Source organism: Pyrgilauda ruficollis, unplaced genomic scaffold (genome assembly GCF_017590135.1).
Source record: "Pyrgilauda ruficollis isolate IOZ18807 unplaced genomic scaffold, ASM1759013v1 scaffold5, whole genome shotgun sequence".
Taxonomy (NCBI): domain Eukaryota; kingdom Metazoa; phylum Chordata; class Aves; order Passeriformes; family Passeridae; genus Pyrgilauda; species Pyrgilauda ruficollis.
In genome coordinates, this window is record NW_024526599.1 from 7,649,262 (window position 1) to 7,664,553 (window position 15,292).

The window sequence follows — 15,292 nt, forward strand, 5'->3', positions numbered from 1 at the left end:
AAAAACTGCATGAGACAGACTACTGCAATTGAGTAACAGACAGTTTACATGATTATTGTTTGCTCACAATGGAAAGGAGTTCTTAAAAAGGAAAATAGATTCAGTAGCTAGAAATGTAAGCAAATTTTTATCTCAGTTAAAGCTACTTACCAGGAGGTTCGCTCAAGCTAAAGACAGATCTACTGTACCACACAGGGCAGAATGCTCAATGCACACAAGATTACAATGCTAGAAAATTCCAGATTTCAAAGCAATTTTACACAATCTAAATTGCAGTAAAACTTTGTTTAAAAAAAGATATTTTTTTCTGATTGCCTTCAGTAAATGGAGGTCATTTTAAGAGCTTATAAGCATTCTTTAGCAAAAACATAATAAAAATAAAAATACTCTCAAACTTCTAAGTCATTGCTCTGAGTCTGGATAGATGTTCACTGCTGGCTTTCTATTGACTTGTTATTCTACTTCTGGGAATCTTATTTTTCCCATTTACATGTTTAACCAGTGTTATATTAGAATACTAAGTAAACAAACTATAAAAAATACAAAGTTTTTGTTGTTTGTTTTTTGTTTTTGTCTCTTTTTTTTGCACTAATCCAGTTGGATGCAAGAACTAGAAAATCTGTTGAGCTAACCAAATGGTTTAACAAATAGGAATCAATGGTACAATGAATAAGCAAAAATGTTGTCTACTGGTCGTAGACTTCAGTTCTTTGAATTCTTATTTTCTTAAAATGCATTTTCTTTATGTTTAATTAACAGTTTCCTCAATGATATAAGTGAAGCTTTGTGATGCCAGGTTTTAAGAATGTGGTATACTCTGAAAGGATGTGCAATATTTCTCTTCAGTACACTTGAAACTCCTTGCTGACGACACCCTGTAATAGCTGAAAAACTTAGCATCTATTTTTGTTCTAAAAAAAGGTAAAGCTTCTGCAAGCAGCTTTCTCAGCTAAGAGACCATAAAAATAAACTCCAAAATGCAGTGATCAGAAAACACTGCAAATATAATTTTTTTTTCATGTATGTTATCACTGTCCTGTTCATGTCACTTGTCACCTGGAATTTGATAGCAGAACTTTCTTTCCAATGACAAGCAATCCTGTAGCCACAGTGGGAATAAATTTAATAATTTCTACATTTATCTTTCTTGTGAGACTTTCGCTTCAAGGCACAAAAAGATTTAACAGTGGACTGGACAGGACATAACATTTCAGCTTAAGGAGTCAAAGGTTGTTGTACGACAGTTCTTGTTTTGTGTCTGAAGCAGAAAAACCCCAAATTTGAATAATATTTAAGTCTTCCATTTACAAATGCAAAGTATAATATTAAATTTCCTGAAGATTTTTGGTTGTTTTTTTTTTCTTTTTTACAGTAATTATACTTATCATCAATTTCAATATTTTGTTATTTTATACAACACAATCTCAGCTGATAATTAATAAGGAGTGCCATTATTAAATAGCTATCATTTGAGTCACTTCATGTGGAAGCTGATTCAAATTGTGTACATGTCAAAGAAGTAACAGGTATAGAAGGGCCTAACAATTTAAAATTAAAATTGTGTAAATTCGAAGAATGGTGTAATTTAAGTGCAATGTACGGTAAAACTATTAACTCAGTAAATATCTAACACAGATTCTTATGCTTCTCCAACCCAAACTACTGTGTTGCCTCTCTCAACTTCAGTGATTTCACAATTTAACTTATTGAGCCGTCCATCCAGGATAAACAGAGATTCCTTGGAAGGGGTCATGAGATACTGACCAAAAAGGCCACTGTCTTTTATAAGACGGTTCTTACTGTTCCAAGGCCATTCGCCTGCCTTCATGGGTTCCTTCAGACTCTTCACCATCTTCACCTTGCCAGAAGAGAGCTCCATGAAGAGAACATCAGTCTGTGTGCTGGAGCTGCAGTAGACATTGTATTGATGAGCTTCAGTGAAGGATGGCTGAAAAGCTACATCAGATATGTGCAAATTAGTGTGAATGTCAAATGCATCCTGTATTTCTCCTCTCACTGTTATGGACTGGATCCTCAGGAGGCCTTTTGCATCATCAATGCTGAGAAGGTAGTGTCCATCTGGAGAGACATGTGGTGTGCCCGTGACGTCACCGTTGTATCCAACCACGGAATCAGTAACGCTATCCACTATGAGCTGCGGCAGGACAGCCCCAGTGGTGTCAGGCTTACAGCAGATAAAAAGATATCCTCCAAGATGTGTATAAGCCAGTGACTCAGGAATGCAATTATAATCCTTTAAACTAACTGTCTTGATGTACGACATCGTTTCTAGATCAATTTTCTGGAGCATGGGATCATCCTTATGAAGAATATATCCAAACCTGAAAGGAAAAGCACAAAACCAAAGTCAGAGCCACTGTGTGCATTATGTATGAATGGGGAAAGACACCCTGAGCAAAGGAGATAATATGTGCAGTGGCGTATTGCTATATATCTCAGCTTCAGATGTTTCAGTTATTAAGAAGTTTATAATATTTTATTTTTAGTGTTGTAATTTAGAATACATTAAAAATGCCTAAAACCCATTTATTTGATTAATGAGAAAGCTCTTTCTTCCTACTGACACGAGGGAAAAAGTACACCATTACTTTCTATATCTAGTCACTTCTAACTTTTACAAAAGCCAGGAAGGAGAGAAAGATTAAATATCAATAGATACCACATCCCATATATTTGAATTCAGTTCATAGACTCTTCAACTTACTTGGGAACATCAGCTTAACCCAGTGCGCATTGTTATTCAGATCATTATCTGAATCTTCCTTATTTTAATTCAGTAGAAATGAATATCATAAAAGGATTTAGGTTTATGCCTCATAATTACCCAAACACCATATTTCTTACAATTTAAATGATTCTTTATGCTCTTCCATACATCAAGAAACTTTCACTGAACATGAATAATCTGATTACATTTTAAAATCCTAGAGCTGATTGATTGTAACCTTTTAATATAAACAATGTCTTTAATGTATGTTCTGACTGCACAATCAATTGACTATACATATATATGTGTGTGCAAAAAAAGAAACTTCTAAATATTATGGAGCCATGTGAAAGTATATTAGCTTTACTTATCTAAGTAGCTTACACAGCACTTTCCCCAAACAGCTGTTTTCTTTTGGCACATTTCTTGGCACTTTCCTCTGAATCTTTGATCCTAAAAATGAGGCTGTGTGATGATAAATATAATCTAAAAATACCCCTCACATCATTTTGATAGAAAGCCATATGACAACCAGAATGTTCCAACAATTGAGCTGACAATAACACTAAATTTTCACACTATACTCGTAACTCCAATGTACTTACTAATCAGTGAACTGCCAAAGTACAGGCAAAAAACGTTTCAAGACATTGTTCAGGAAGTTCCTCAGTATAAGATAGGGTGAATTACATTTGCACTTTCTACTGAACTGATGTAAGAACACTTTTAATTTTAGCCCCACCTTCCAAAATCCTTGCATACTGCTTCAGTATCATAAAAGCACAGAACTAAAGAAGTATTTCAATTGTTAGGAACCTTAGCATTTAATTTGGCCCAAATCCTGCCCAAAGATGGCTCAGTGTGAATCACACTGTCCACAATAACAATTTGATCCAATTATGAGATCAATTTTGTCTTTAATTATACAGCCACTTACAAATACATGAATTCAATCATCTTGGTTAGGAAAGTGTGAGTGACATTTTTTGGAAGTTATGTCTGGATAACTTACTTAAGATAACGATACTTTTCTATTCATGAGGTCTGCTGTTCTGTCATAGAAAAAGATCAGTATCATAAGGCAGAACTTGATTTTTAGGTTTTTTTGGCCACATAACATCTGTTTCTTAATCTTTTTGGGTAGCCATAAACTCATTGATTCCTGGTATCATTATTAATTGGTAAGTATTTTTCAGCTATAAGGAACAGACCTATGCTGTATTATGTACAAAATCGTCCTGTAATAGAAAAGGTTAAATGGGTAACAACACTGACATTTCACATCTCCATATTTAATAACCAGTGGTAGACACATGAGCAGCGGTTACAAAAGGACAATAGAACTGGCTTATTGATTGTGTTTTTACATAACAATGTAAAGCAATGATCAGTGAACTATCCAAGAACAGGAGTATTCACAAGAAGATAAAGGGAAAATACCTAATTTTAAGGTCAATGTGATGACAGGTACTGAATAGCTTAATTTTAAGCTATTATATTACTTAATCTATTTTAATAAAAGAACACAGTGCAGAGAGTTTTTGCTTTAACTACTTTTGATCTCAATTTCAGTTGCAAACATACAGTATCTTTTTTGTTTGAGACTGGCAAGCTGACCTTGGGTTTGAAAACCAAGGTTTTCTCTTTCAGCATACCAATATATAGTCATGGGAAAAATCAGGAAATCTTTTCTAAAAGTGAAAGAAAAGGCTCTCACTGAGTTGTTTTTAGCTTACATAGGTACTAAGCCACAGACTTATATCCAAGTGAAATTTTCCAATATACATAAACATACATTAAATCCTTACTGTGATTTTGAAAATACAGCAGTCATCATTTACATTATTAAATCTATAAATATTTTTTAATATTTGGCCTGTTGTTTTCAGAAATGGTATTAAAAATATGAACAAATTATCTTCTATAAAAAAATCAGTAATTTAACATTTTACTTTATTTGAAACATTTTATTCTATATATTTGTCTATCATATTTCACTAAATTCAGGAAAAAGACTTAAAATTTGACTGTATGTTTTAAGTTGCACTTTAGTTTCTATCCTGCATGAGAGAAAACACAAGTAATCTTTTTTTTTAAAAAGGCAATCTTTTCTTAAAAACCCAAATGAATTCTTAACCGTTTTCCACCCCAAATTTAAAAATCTAAATACATATCTTTTAAACTGGTCAAAACCTAAATTAATTTTTTTTTCATTTATCATATATCAAGCTAGAAGAAGAAATTTTTGTGCTGCTCGACAATTCATTTTTTTCTAAAGATTATTCCAGGTCATAAAAATGACCTTCTTCTAAAGTAAAATACAAATGCAAAACAAGATTATCATCAATTATCTAAATCAGCAAATCTTACTTGGTGATTTAAACTGTGATTAAAATGAAGTATTTAAATCAATTTGATTCAAAGAAATCTTCCTTGCTTATGATTATTTGATTAAGCAGTGTTAATGATCAATTTATGCGATATTTTTTTTGCATCCAAATGTTATTGATTTCAAGAGGAATATATAAGTTACTAATCTTTGCTCCTCAAATATTATTCCCAGAATGTATGTTTTTGAACCACAGGTACACTTAACCCATGTTTACCTTGGCTGCATAAACTCTTTGATTACCAAATGTGAATGTGCTGTCCAAGGCTAAAAAAAAGGTTTTGTCTACCTACCCTAGGGGTGACATAAATGCACATGTGCAAAGACTCACATTTGGCATCTAGCTTTGCCCACAGAGGACACTGCCATTGGGCTGTACTCCAGCTTCTCATTACCTGGTGGTACCTTCTCTCACACAAATCCCCTAAACTCAAAAGGTTTGCATAAGCATTCCCCAATGCATGTCATCAGGATAAATTTAGCTCCTGTGGAATAATTAGGATCCTTTAAATTTTTTTTACTGGCTAACGTGGTTAGTGTGAATGAAATACCTTATATCTTAAGAGCCATGGAACAATGTTGACATAAACCTTCCCACTAGCACAGACAGATTTAATAAAAATTATGTTTGTCCACAGCAAGGGACTCCAGATCTCCAGACTTAGTCAGCAAACACATTTTAAAACAAACCAGCTCATAAGGGTACTAGTTTCTTTTATAGCTTTATCGATCTCTTTGTAATATTTAGTTCACAGTTCAAAAAGCCACAAGTAAAAAGTTTACAGCATCTTGGACAGACTGTTCCTGTGATGTAAACAGAGGCTTCAGCTTTAGTAATTGAGTTTAACTGAAAATTATAGAAACTGGCTTCAACATTTTACCCACTTTATCTGATGTTGTATTTTTATTGCACTTGAGAGATTTATTGTCCCTTGCTCTGGAGCTATTAAGGAATTTGATATTATATGCTGCAGCAGCTAACCATATGTATTCTGATAATCAGTTATACCTGAATGCTTGTTTACAATGAATCTTACTTATAAAGTGTGCAAAGAGCAGTTTAATGCATTTTTTTTCAGTGTTTATTTATTTTCAGCTCACAATTATTTACAGCTATCCTTGCTATTCATTGCATTCTATTTACTTCTGAATTGGAAGCAAAGGTTTGGGTGATATGCTCTCTTTCCTTCCTTAGAGAGCTGACTTCTCTAGCCCTGATAAAATATAACTCCATTTTCTTGTAGCATCAACATGCAAACAACCTTTTGCTTTATAACGTTTTCTAGTTCAAACTTCAAAAAGTCACTGTTTGGACACAGATGTAAAATTAGCCCACAGTGTCATATTTCTGGAGCTGAATACACTGAGACATCAGTTATGTGAGCAGAACAATGCATAGAACATACATAGCAGTTTACAGTTACTGATTTCAAAGTACTGTACAGATAATACAGAGGGTAAAGAAGCTGAATGACTGGCCTAAGGCTATATAATAATCCATTGGCATAGTCCAGGTGAAAATATCATGCTACAGGTTACTATTGCAACTGAGGTACTAAAGAGACAGGTGTGAGAAAAAACATAAAATATATAATTTTGAATAAGAGTATACAAAATCACTCCATCAACATAATGTTTTTGATTGCTAAAAATAGACAGAACTTTGCACCTGGCTGGGAAAGAAGTTGGTAAAATTTCATGAGGGATCTACCATTCCCAAAACCAGGAGTATAGCTACCAAAAGCAATTTATTAGAACTAAGAGGATTTTATAAATTCTACTGTTTAAACAATTCTTTCTTGGCTGTTATACTGCCTGCAACATTTCAGTGCTCCAATTAAAATTCAGCAAAGCTGGACAGGGATGTAAGTACCCTAACAGTGCAACAATACAGATAAAAAGAAGGGGGGGTGGAGGGGGTGGGAATAATTTAAAGCTGCCAGTCTTCTTGGTTAAAAGGATTTGGCAAGCTGTGTGTTTCCTATGTTTGTCTGCTTGTCTCAGTGAGAGCTGTGTGGTTGGAGTTTTGAGAAGCTGAACAAATCAAGAGAGGTCTGTTCTTGTGCCTGTAAGGTTTGTGAGGCTGACTCTTAGTCTCTGAGAATTGCTAGGCAGAGGGGTAAGGATGGAAAAAGTAATGAAGTTCTGGAGGGAAGTCAGAGAAGGGAAAAGGGGAAGTGAAGAAAACTGATAAGAAAAGCTAAGAATTTCATGTATGGTATAGTTTAAAAAAAAATAAAAACCCAGCAGAAAGAAACAAAGAATAAGAAAAAATATACTTTTGTTACCTAAGATGAGAAAGTACTTTCCAAGCCACTGGCAACTGAGGAAGGTGATAAACAGGTTTTTTATAGGGACATATATCTGTCAGGCTACATAATTTGTCCCTAATAATTTTGAAAGAGTTGACTAGCTCTTAGCATTTTAATAAATCTCAGAATAACAGGAAAATTTGAAAAGTCTGTTAAAAAAAAGATTGTTGAAATATTCATAAGACAAAGTCAGGTATCCCAGCTAAGCTGAACAGCTTGATGCATATCCAAGGGAAATAATAAAATAGATGATATGAGAGTGAATTACAGAAAATTGTGAATATAACACAGTCAACATGGGTTTATGAAAAAATTAACTTTGTCAGACAAACCTAATTTAATTTTTTTATTAGAAAACTTTCTGAAGGTAACTGAATATCAGGAGGGCATAGCTTTCTTGGAATAAAAACTCATACCTGAAAGAAAAATAATTTATTTGTAATACAATGGAGTTGTCAATGCACAATCATCATTTTATAGGAAACTTCTTGGTACAAAAGCTGACACTTCACAAAATTTTCACAGATGATTAGGATGTAAATGTCTATGAATGTCCACGACACTAAGATTGTAGATAATGACAGCAAAATCATTAGTCAGTTGCTCATTTAAGCCAAATGTGTTCACAGGTGGCCAAGGGTAAAGTTGAGCAGCTTCATGTGTGAGTGAGGAATGTATGACATGAACACAGAACAGTATCCTAAAAAGTAGTAGCTATAAAAGGATTTAATAATCATAGCAGACATGCAAGTCAATACAAAATTTGAGTCTAATGAATCAAAACTAAAACTAAGATTCAAAAGCCTCTGTAAAGTCCTTAAGGGTATATCAAAAGAGAGGTGAGTAAGAATAATACAACACACTCACTTCAACACACCTGTATTCTACACTGGGGAGGCTAAACTAAGAATGCTTTATGTTTTCTTTCCCCTCATTTCTGCCCTTCTAAAAAGGAATTTAAAAAATTAGGGGCAAGGAAAAACCCAAAAATTATTTGAGGAATGGAGACAATGGTTTTACATCAGAGTTTGAGTTCAATATAAAAATGGTTGCATACTGAAACCAGACAACTTTAAATTAGGAATAGGTAATTTATCCTAACAATGGGGACAATGTACCATTGCAACCAACATTATGCCAACATAATGAATTTTCTGTGGTGGGACTCTCTAGGTAAAGATTATACTACTATCTCCTTGGATAAGTAGATGTAGCTTCAAAAATATCAGATTCATTATCTGAATCACTGAATGACTATGTGAAATGTTTAAAACCTAAAGTACATGCAGAAGTCAGAGAAAATGTTGTCATCACCTTTTCTAGCTGATGGATATATGAAACACCATTTTTTTGTCTTTGTTAATGTAGTCAAAATTGCATAGGTACAGTAGATTTTAATCTTATACTACTCATTCATTTGATAGTGAGATATTAACCATCATAAAATCATAGAATCATCAAGGTTGGAAAAGACATTTGAGATCATACAGTCCCAACCACTCCCCCAGCACTACCACTGTAACCCCTAAACCACTAAACTATATCACCATATCATCTAGACACGTCTTGAGCACCTCCAGGGGTGGTGACTCCACCCCCTCCCAGTTCAGCCTGTTCCAATGCCTGAAAAGAAGCAACCAAGTGCTTCAAATCTCATGAAATTACTGTGATTGGACACAATCCCTTAGCTCACAGGCACACACACAAGTAGAATGCAGAGGAATCTGCCCTTCTGCATACCTAAGGTTGTGATGCCATATTTCCATCCACTGTATAGAAAACTGCTGTTTTTTAAGACTTACCTTACACTGTTTCTGACCTTAAGTAATTGTGAATTTCACACATGAGTTACTAATAATATTACAATTACCGATCTTTCATACACACGTATTTTCAAAATGAGCATCATCCTTGACAACACATTGATCTCCAAATTCAGAAGGTTTATGAATTGCTTGTAATATTACAACTATAAAAGCTATATAATGGGGTGAAAGATGTTCTAAGGCTGAATGGTCATTCTTTTGAGGTTTATTGATCTAACTGTACAAGATCATGGTGGATAGGCTGGGGAAATGGTGTTAGACCATGGAGATCTGCTTCAGAACAGTTACCTGTTTACACACAGCAATGATCAGTTGCAAACAAATTTAATTCAACTCTCCATAACCTAATTGCTGCCTTCTAACTAACAGATGAATCTGTCTTCCCCTCTCTACAGCATTATGAACCATCTCAGCATACCAGTGTCAGGTATAAACTCTGCTCCCATTGCCAGATTGGGTCTCATCTTTCTGATGAGGAGACAAGAGCAACTATTAAAAAAAAAAATTGTACTTACCAAACTTGTAAAAAAAAGTATTGCAAGTCACTAAGGTGATAGGTTTGGATTTCACAGGTAAGTAGATTGAGGAATGCAAAAAAACTGTACGTAATAAAACAGGTTAAGAAAATGTTGTCCTCCAGTGGTGTCTACAGAACCAGCAAAATCAGGACATTTCACAAAATTTATATTAGTGAGACCTTTGTATAAGGTCTCTGCAAACCAAAACTGTAAGTGCTTGTGCTGAGCTTCAACTATCCCAAGATTTCTTTTTCCATTCTGAGTAAAGGACAGCAATTAGATCTGAGTAAAGAAGTCTGCATTACTACTCCACGTTCTATAGAGATGGAACCCAACCCCAAAGTAGCCATAACATTGTAACTATCCAAAGCACCTTGCTAGCTAAAAGGATTAAAAAACACGGCCATTTATAATTATGTCATTAAATTGTGTCTGCCACCTCTGTTCATTTAGCCTGGTTTTTATGATTAGGCTGTTGGAAAACAGCAAGTGATAGTTGAGAATACCTTCACTTTTCCAGAATGTTTTATATATAGTTGATGGAATATTCAATTCACAATTTCCTCTCTTATAGCTTAGTATGTAGAAGCCTCCCACTGCTCATTAATCTGTGATTAATATTTATGACAATTTCAACCCTTATGTCTCTCCTATCCAGTGAAATAATGCACAATATCAGCACATAAAGGTGTTTCTCACTGTGCATACTGGAATCATGTGTAACTTAAACCTGACAGGTATGAGAGCAAATCTTAAGATTCCAATAATTTATTGTACAGTTAATACGAGTGGGAACTGTAGCCTGTGGGCATATCACTCCAATTTGAGTAAATGCTAGAATTGTGAAATCTGTGACTGTTTCTTTCTTCCCTTGCTCCATATGAATAAACAATAATGATTTTAGTCCCAGATTTTCAAGATTTTTGACCATATGTTGTGACAAAAGTTTAAATGAAATAGGGCTAATTATACTTAGCAACTCTATAGCAGTTTCTTTAAGAGTAGTATACCAGGTTTGGCTGACATGGAGTTAATTTTTATTATACCAACCTGCATGGTGCTGTGTTTTAAATTTATGAACAAAAGTGTTGATAACTCACTAATGTTTTAGTTATTGTTCAGCACTGCTGGCACAGCACCAAGCCCTTCTCTGTTTCTTACTCTGCCTTTCCCATGAGTAGTCTGCAGGTTTGAATGAGGTTGGGAGGTGACACAGTGGGCTACCCAAGGGATATTCCATGACACTTAACATTATGTTCAACAATTAAACTTCTTCCAAAGTAGCTGTTGCTCCTGCTAAGTGGGAGCTCAGCTGCTGGCTGGGGACAGCTCTCCACAGGGAGTCATTAATTTTCCATAATGAGCTTTACAGAACCCAGACAAAGGGAAACTGAGGTAACTCAAATTTACTTGTCCAAACCAACTTCAAAGAACTAGGAAGAGTATCCTAAAATGTAGCAATTGCAAAATGCAATAAAAAAAGCAGCAGAACATATGGATGATTGCCTTATTTTTTAAAAATGAAAAACCATGGCCACATATCTAAAGTCATATAATTACAGTGACAAAGTTAATAAGACTATAGATTATCAGTTCCGCTTTCATCTCACAAAATAAATTCAAGACCATATTTTTAAAACATTTTAAAATGTGGGATTTCACTCCATTTTTTATGACCCTATAAGCCTGTTTGTACCATACACAGAAAAAAAAAGAACAGCAAACCCCAGAACTCCATCATTCTTCCCCCAAAGTAATTATCATAAATACCACTATCTTATTTCCTGAAAAACAACCTGAAGACTCTCATTGCCAAGCTGCTAAAGTAATCCCTATAGCAAATCAGATTATTGCTCTACCAAAATTAGTCCTCTCTCTTGCTCTCATCAGATTATCAAATGTCTCAGAGCGAGGGAAATCTTTTATCAAATCTTTCTTTGGAATAATGTGCTCACAGGAACTTGCCCATCACTGAGAAATAACTTATGACATAAGGCACCAACACTAAATTCATATATTAAAAGGTAGCAATTTTAGAAACCTTACTAGCAATATGTATGTGTAATTATTATTACACATACATATTGCCAGTTTTTACAAGTATTTTCACATCCTCTCTCTTTTCATACCTGATTTGCAGTTTTTTACCCACAAAATTCTCGTTACCTTAAATTCCATGGTTTGTAATAGGTATAAAAGGTAAAAACCAAATTTCCCTTACATGCTATAGAACTTTCACTTATGAGAAAATGTTAAAGTGCAGATTATCATATCACAGGATTTATATAGCTGGCTCCCTTTCACTGCTCAAAATAAACTATTCAATCACTATCGTTTAAGGTGTGGGGCTTTCAAACCTGAAAAACAAGCCTTTGTTAATGGAGAAAAATGGTTTATTATGGTTTAGAACAAGTAATGATGGTTTTACATAAAATTTCTCTCAACTTCTTTATCAAGTCTGTTCAGCCTAAGTAGCATTGACTCTAGCAAAGCTCAGGAAGAGTATTTCGCTTTTCAGGAATGAACAAAACAACTTTTTCCTCTCAACTATCTCACTGTTCTTATATATCTGTTATGTCAATGCTCCTTAGAGCTATACCAAAAATGCTTTGAATGTCATTAAACAATTTAAAATGTGTGCAGCTTCCGGCTCTGGATTTTGTGGGTTTGTTCCATAACAAGAAAGTAGATTTCAATAAATGAATTAGAAAATGTATTGTAGAAGTATCATTGGTAGAATGTGCTGCTATGTATTGGTAGTGGTAAACAAACCTGCAAAACTGGCTGAAATCTGGCTGAAATCTTCAGTGACTCACTCAGTTCTGTGGGAGGTTTCCTGGTTACAGGATGCCACATTTATGTGCATAACTCTCCATCCTCACCACTGTAGTACCTAAGTAATTTTTTTCCCTGTATTCTATTACTGAGAAAAGGCTTAATAAGAAACTTATTCCAGAAGATCAGTACTTGTTGCCTGAACTTCAGCACTGCACATTTTAATATCTCTTCGCATATCTGAGAAGAGTTGACTTTGTTTACAAACCAAAATACATAGCCATTGCACAAGGAGGTTGTTTACTGTCAAGCCTTTTCTGAATTCATTTGATACAGTCACAGGGCAAACACTCATCCTGTGAGTTGGTGTATTTCACACTGGCAGGGATTCTGCTACCATTTTGTTATGACTGTTAATAGGTGTGTAGCAAAAGCATCCTTAAGCATCCGTGGATTACCCTTTGGACCCTTCTGTCATACAAATCCTACAGGACAGAGGGAGGGGTAACAGAAGAAAAACCCCACACCAGTGCTGAAATTGCAAGAAATATCACTCTCACACATCTGTGGTTTATTTACTGCCAGTCTGCAGAGTTTTAATGAAGGTATGGGGGTTTTTTTATGTAAAAAGAGCATGTTACAAAACATAAACATGCATACGAGTATATAGAACAGGTATAATACCAGCTTGCAGTTGAAGTATAGGAAGAAAATCACATATTAGGGCATCCCTCCTTTCACTGTTTTTTCTTCTAAGATAAGAAGTGGAAAAGTAAAAATAATTTTTGCCTCACATATTCTGGGCCTCCATCCTAAGGTTCCAAATATTTTCACTGCTACTCTCTGCACAATCCTGTATCTTCCAAATTTTCCTACAAAGACCCCGCTGATGCTGTTTGACATCAAGTGGTAGTATCCTTGAAAGCAATGACTTTTCCTCTCAAGGGATAAGCATGCTCTCCCTCTTCTTAGGATTAAACATAAATGCTTTCATTTTCAGCTGATGAACTGGAGAGTTGAATGTCTACATATCAGTATCATATATCATTAAGGACAGCAGTGCTAGATCTCAAGCCACAGAGAGTTGAGTTCTGGGTGGTTCTGATAAGGATTTCAAGTAATACACTTCAAAATTTAAAAGGAGTGCTGTTTAGATTAAACACATGTGCAAAATGAGTGCTCTGGCACAATGACTAGTTTAATTTTAAGTACTGCAGTTTTTATAATCTGTTCCTTTCATCAGTTTATTAAAAATTGATATATGAACCAGCAAATAAAAAAAAGCCCAAAAATGATATGTCTTAACTGTATCTCTTCCAGAGTACATAAACATATCAATTTGTTTATATTTATACCTTTATTGCTTTGAAATAAACAAGAAAAAACAATTTCTGCAGTTCTAATCAAGCACAGCTGCTTCCCTCCTCTTCAAACGTATCAGTCGTCAATAAGGAGAGTCAAGAATTGCCATTACAAATGTACAGCATCACCACAACTCCTTAGCGCAAAAATCATTATCCACAGGTAGCATTCCTCTTCTGAGGACACCTACATTTCTATGCACAACTATGTATGTCTAAATATGAGCTGAAAATCTAAGCTGCTATTTTTTTGCCAGTAGAAATCTAAACCACACAGTCAACAGAGTCCAAAGCAATTTTTAAAATAATCAGTACCAGAGGCATGTAGGGGGTGAGAAATACTGTTTATACACTGTGTGTATAGACTAAATCTCCAGTAACCACTGCAGGAGACAGACAGCTTACACCCACAGATATACTGCGTTTTCATATCTAAATCTAGGTGCCTACAATCTGAACCTCGCACTCACCATAAGCATCCTCTCAGCCTGAAAACATAATATCCAAATATAGCCTCATAAAACTTTGCACAGATTTGGGCAATTGAAGCTTAAATGACTGACATTACATCACAATGTGACTAAGAGCTAGAATTACATTTGAAATGTGATTGTCTGTTTCTCCAAGCTGTTATAACAAGTTCAGGCATCATACAGCAGTAGGGGCTGTTAAAGCTTGCCTTTGCGGTCAGAAATTCAAACTACTGATTCGAGGAACAGCTAGCACTGCTGAAAGTACCTGCAGAGAGTGAAGAATGTTACATAAGTCTCCATGCAAAACAGCCCTAAAAACAGAGATATCTCTCCCAGAATCTTCAGGGATCTCTGAAGGTGATTTTCACCGCTCTCAAAGTGTAGCTTTAACAGAAAACCACTACTTTTCTTTCCACAAAAAGTATAATTTGCCAGCTGTAACAATCAATTTCAGTACTTTTACAAGGCTAGAGAGTCATCAAACATACAAAGAGAAACTCTTCAGATTCTGCCTTTCATTTTTGTCTTCTTTTTATCTTTGTGGAGATCTACGAACTGCTGCAAATCTTACGCATGAATTTTCCAAGAGCGACTTTGTTTATCACAATATCTTAGTGAACTGTGTTTTCATGACACTACTGAAGTACTTGGTATACTCTGACAGAACTAACACCACTGCAAAATATCAAGATGGAATCCACTTCAGACAATGAATTTACAAAATATAACTAATATATTTTGAGAAAACTAAATATATAGAATGTATCTAGTAACCATGCTATATGTACTGCTTTTAAAAGTTCAGGAAATCTCCTGGTTTATAAAGAATGATTTTTAAAGTGTTTCTGTGGACAGGAACTATAAAAGCTGTGCAAGGGAACAATACACAGATTATGCTACACATTCTAAA

The 15,292-nt window shown here is 34.8% G+C and overlaps 1 protein-coding gene across 3 annotated transcripts in view; it reads right to left on the reverse strand.

Annotated features, from left to right (window-relative positions):
- Window positions 1-1,565: 1,565 nt before the first annotated feature.
- The window catches only part of FSTL5 (follistatin like 5), a 252,130-nt gene continuing 238,403 nt past the window's right edge, over window positions 1,566-15,292 (reverse strand). For all 3 annotated transcript variants that reach the window (XM_041479939.1, XM_041479938.1, XM_041479937.1), the window contains one exon: window positions 1,566-2,342. In XM_041479939.1, coding sequence (XP_041335873.1) covers window positions 1,640-2,342 — 703 coding nt within the window. In that variant the 3' untranslated portion in view covers window positions 1,566-1,639. The remainder of the gene's footprint in view (window positions 2,343-15,292) is intronic.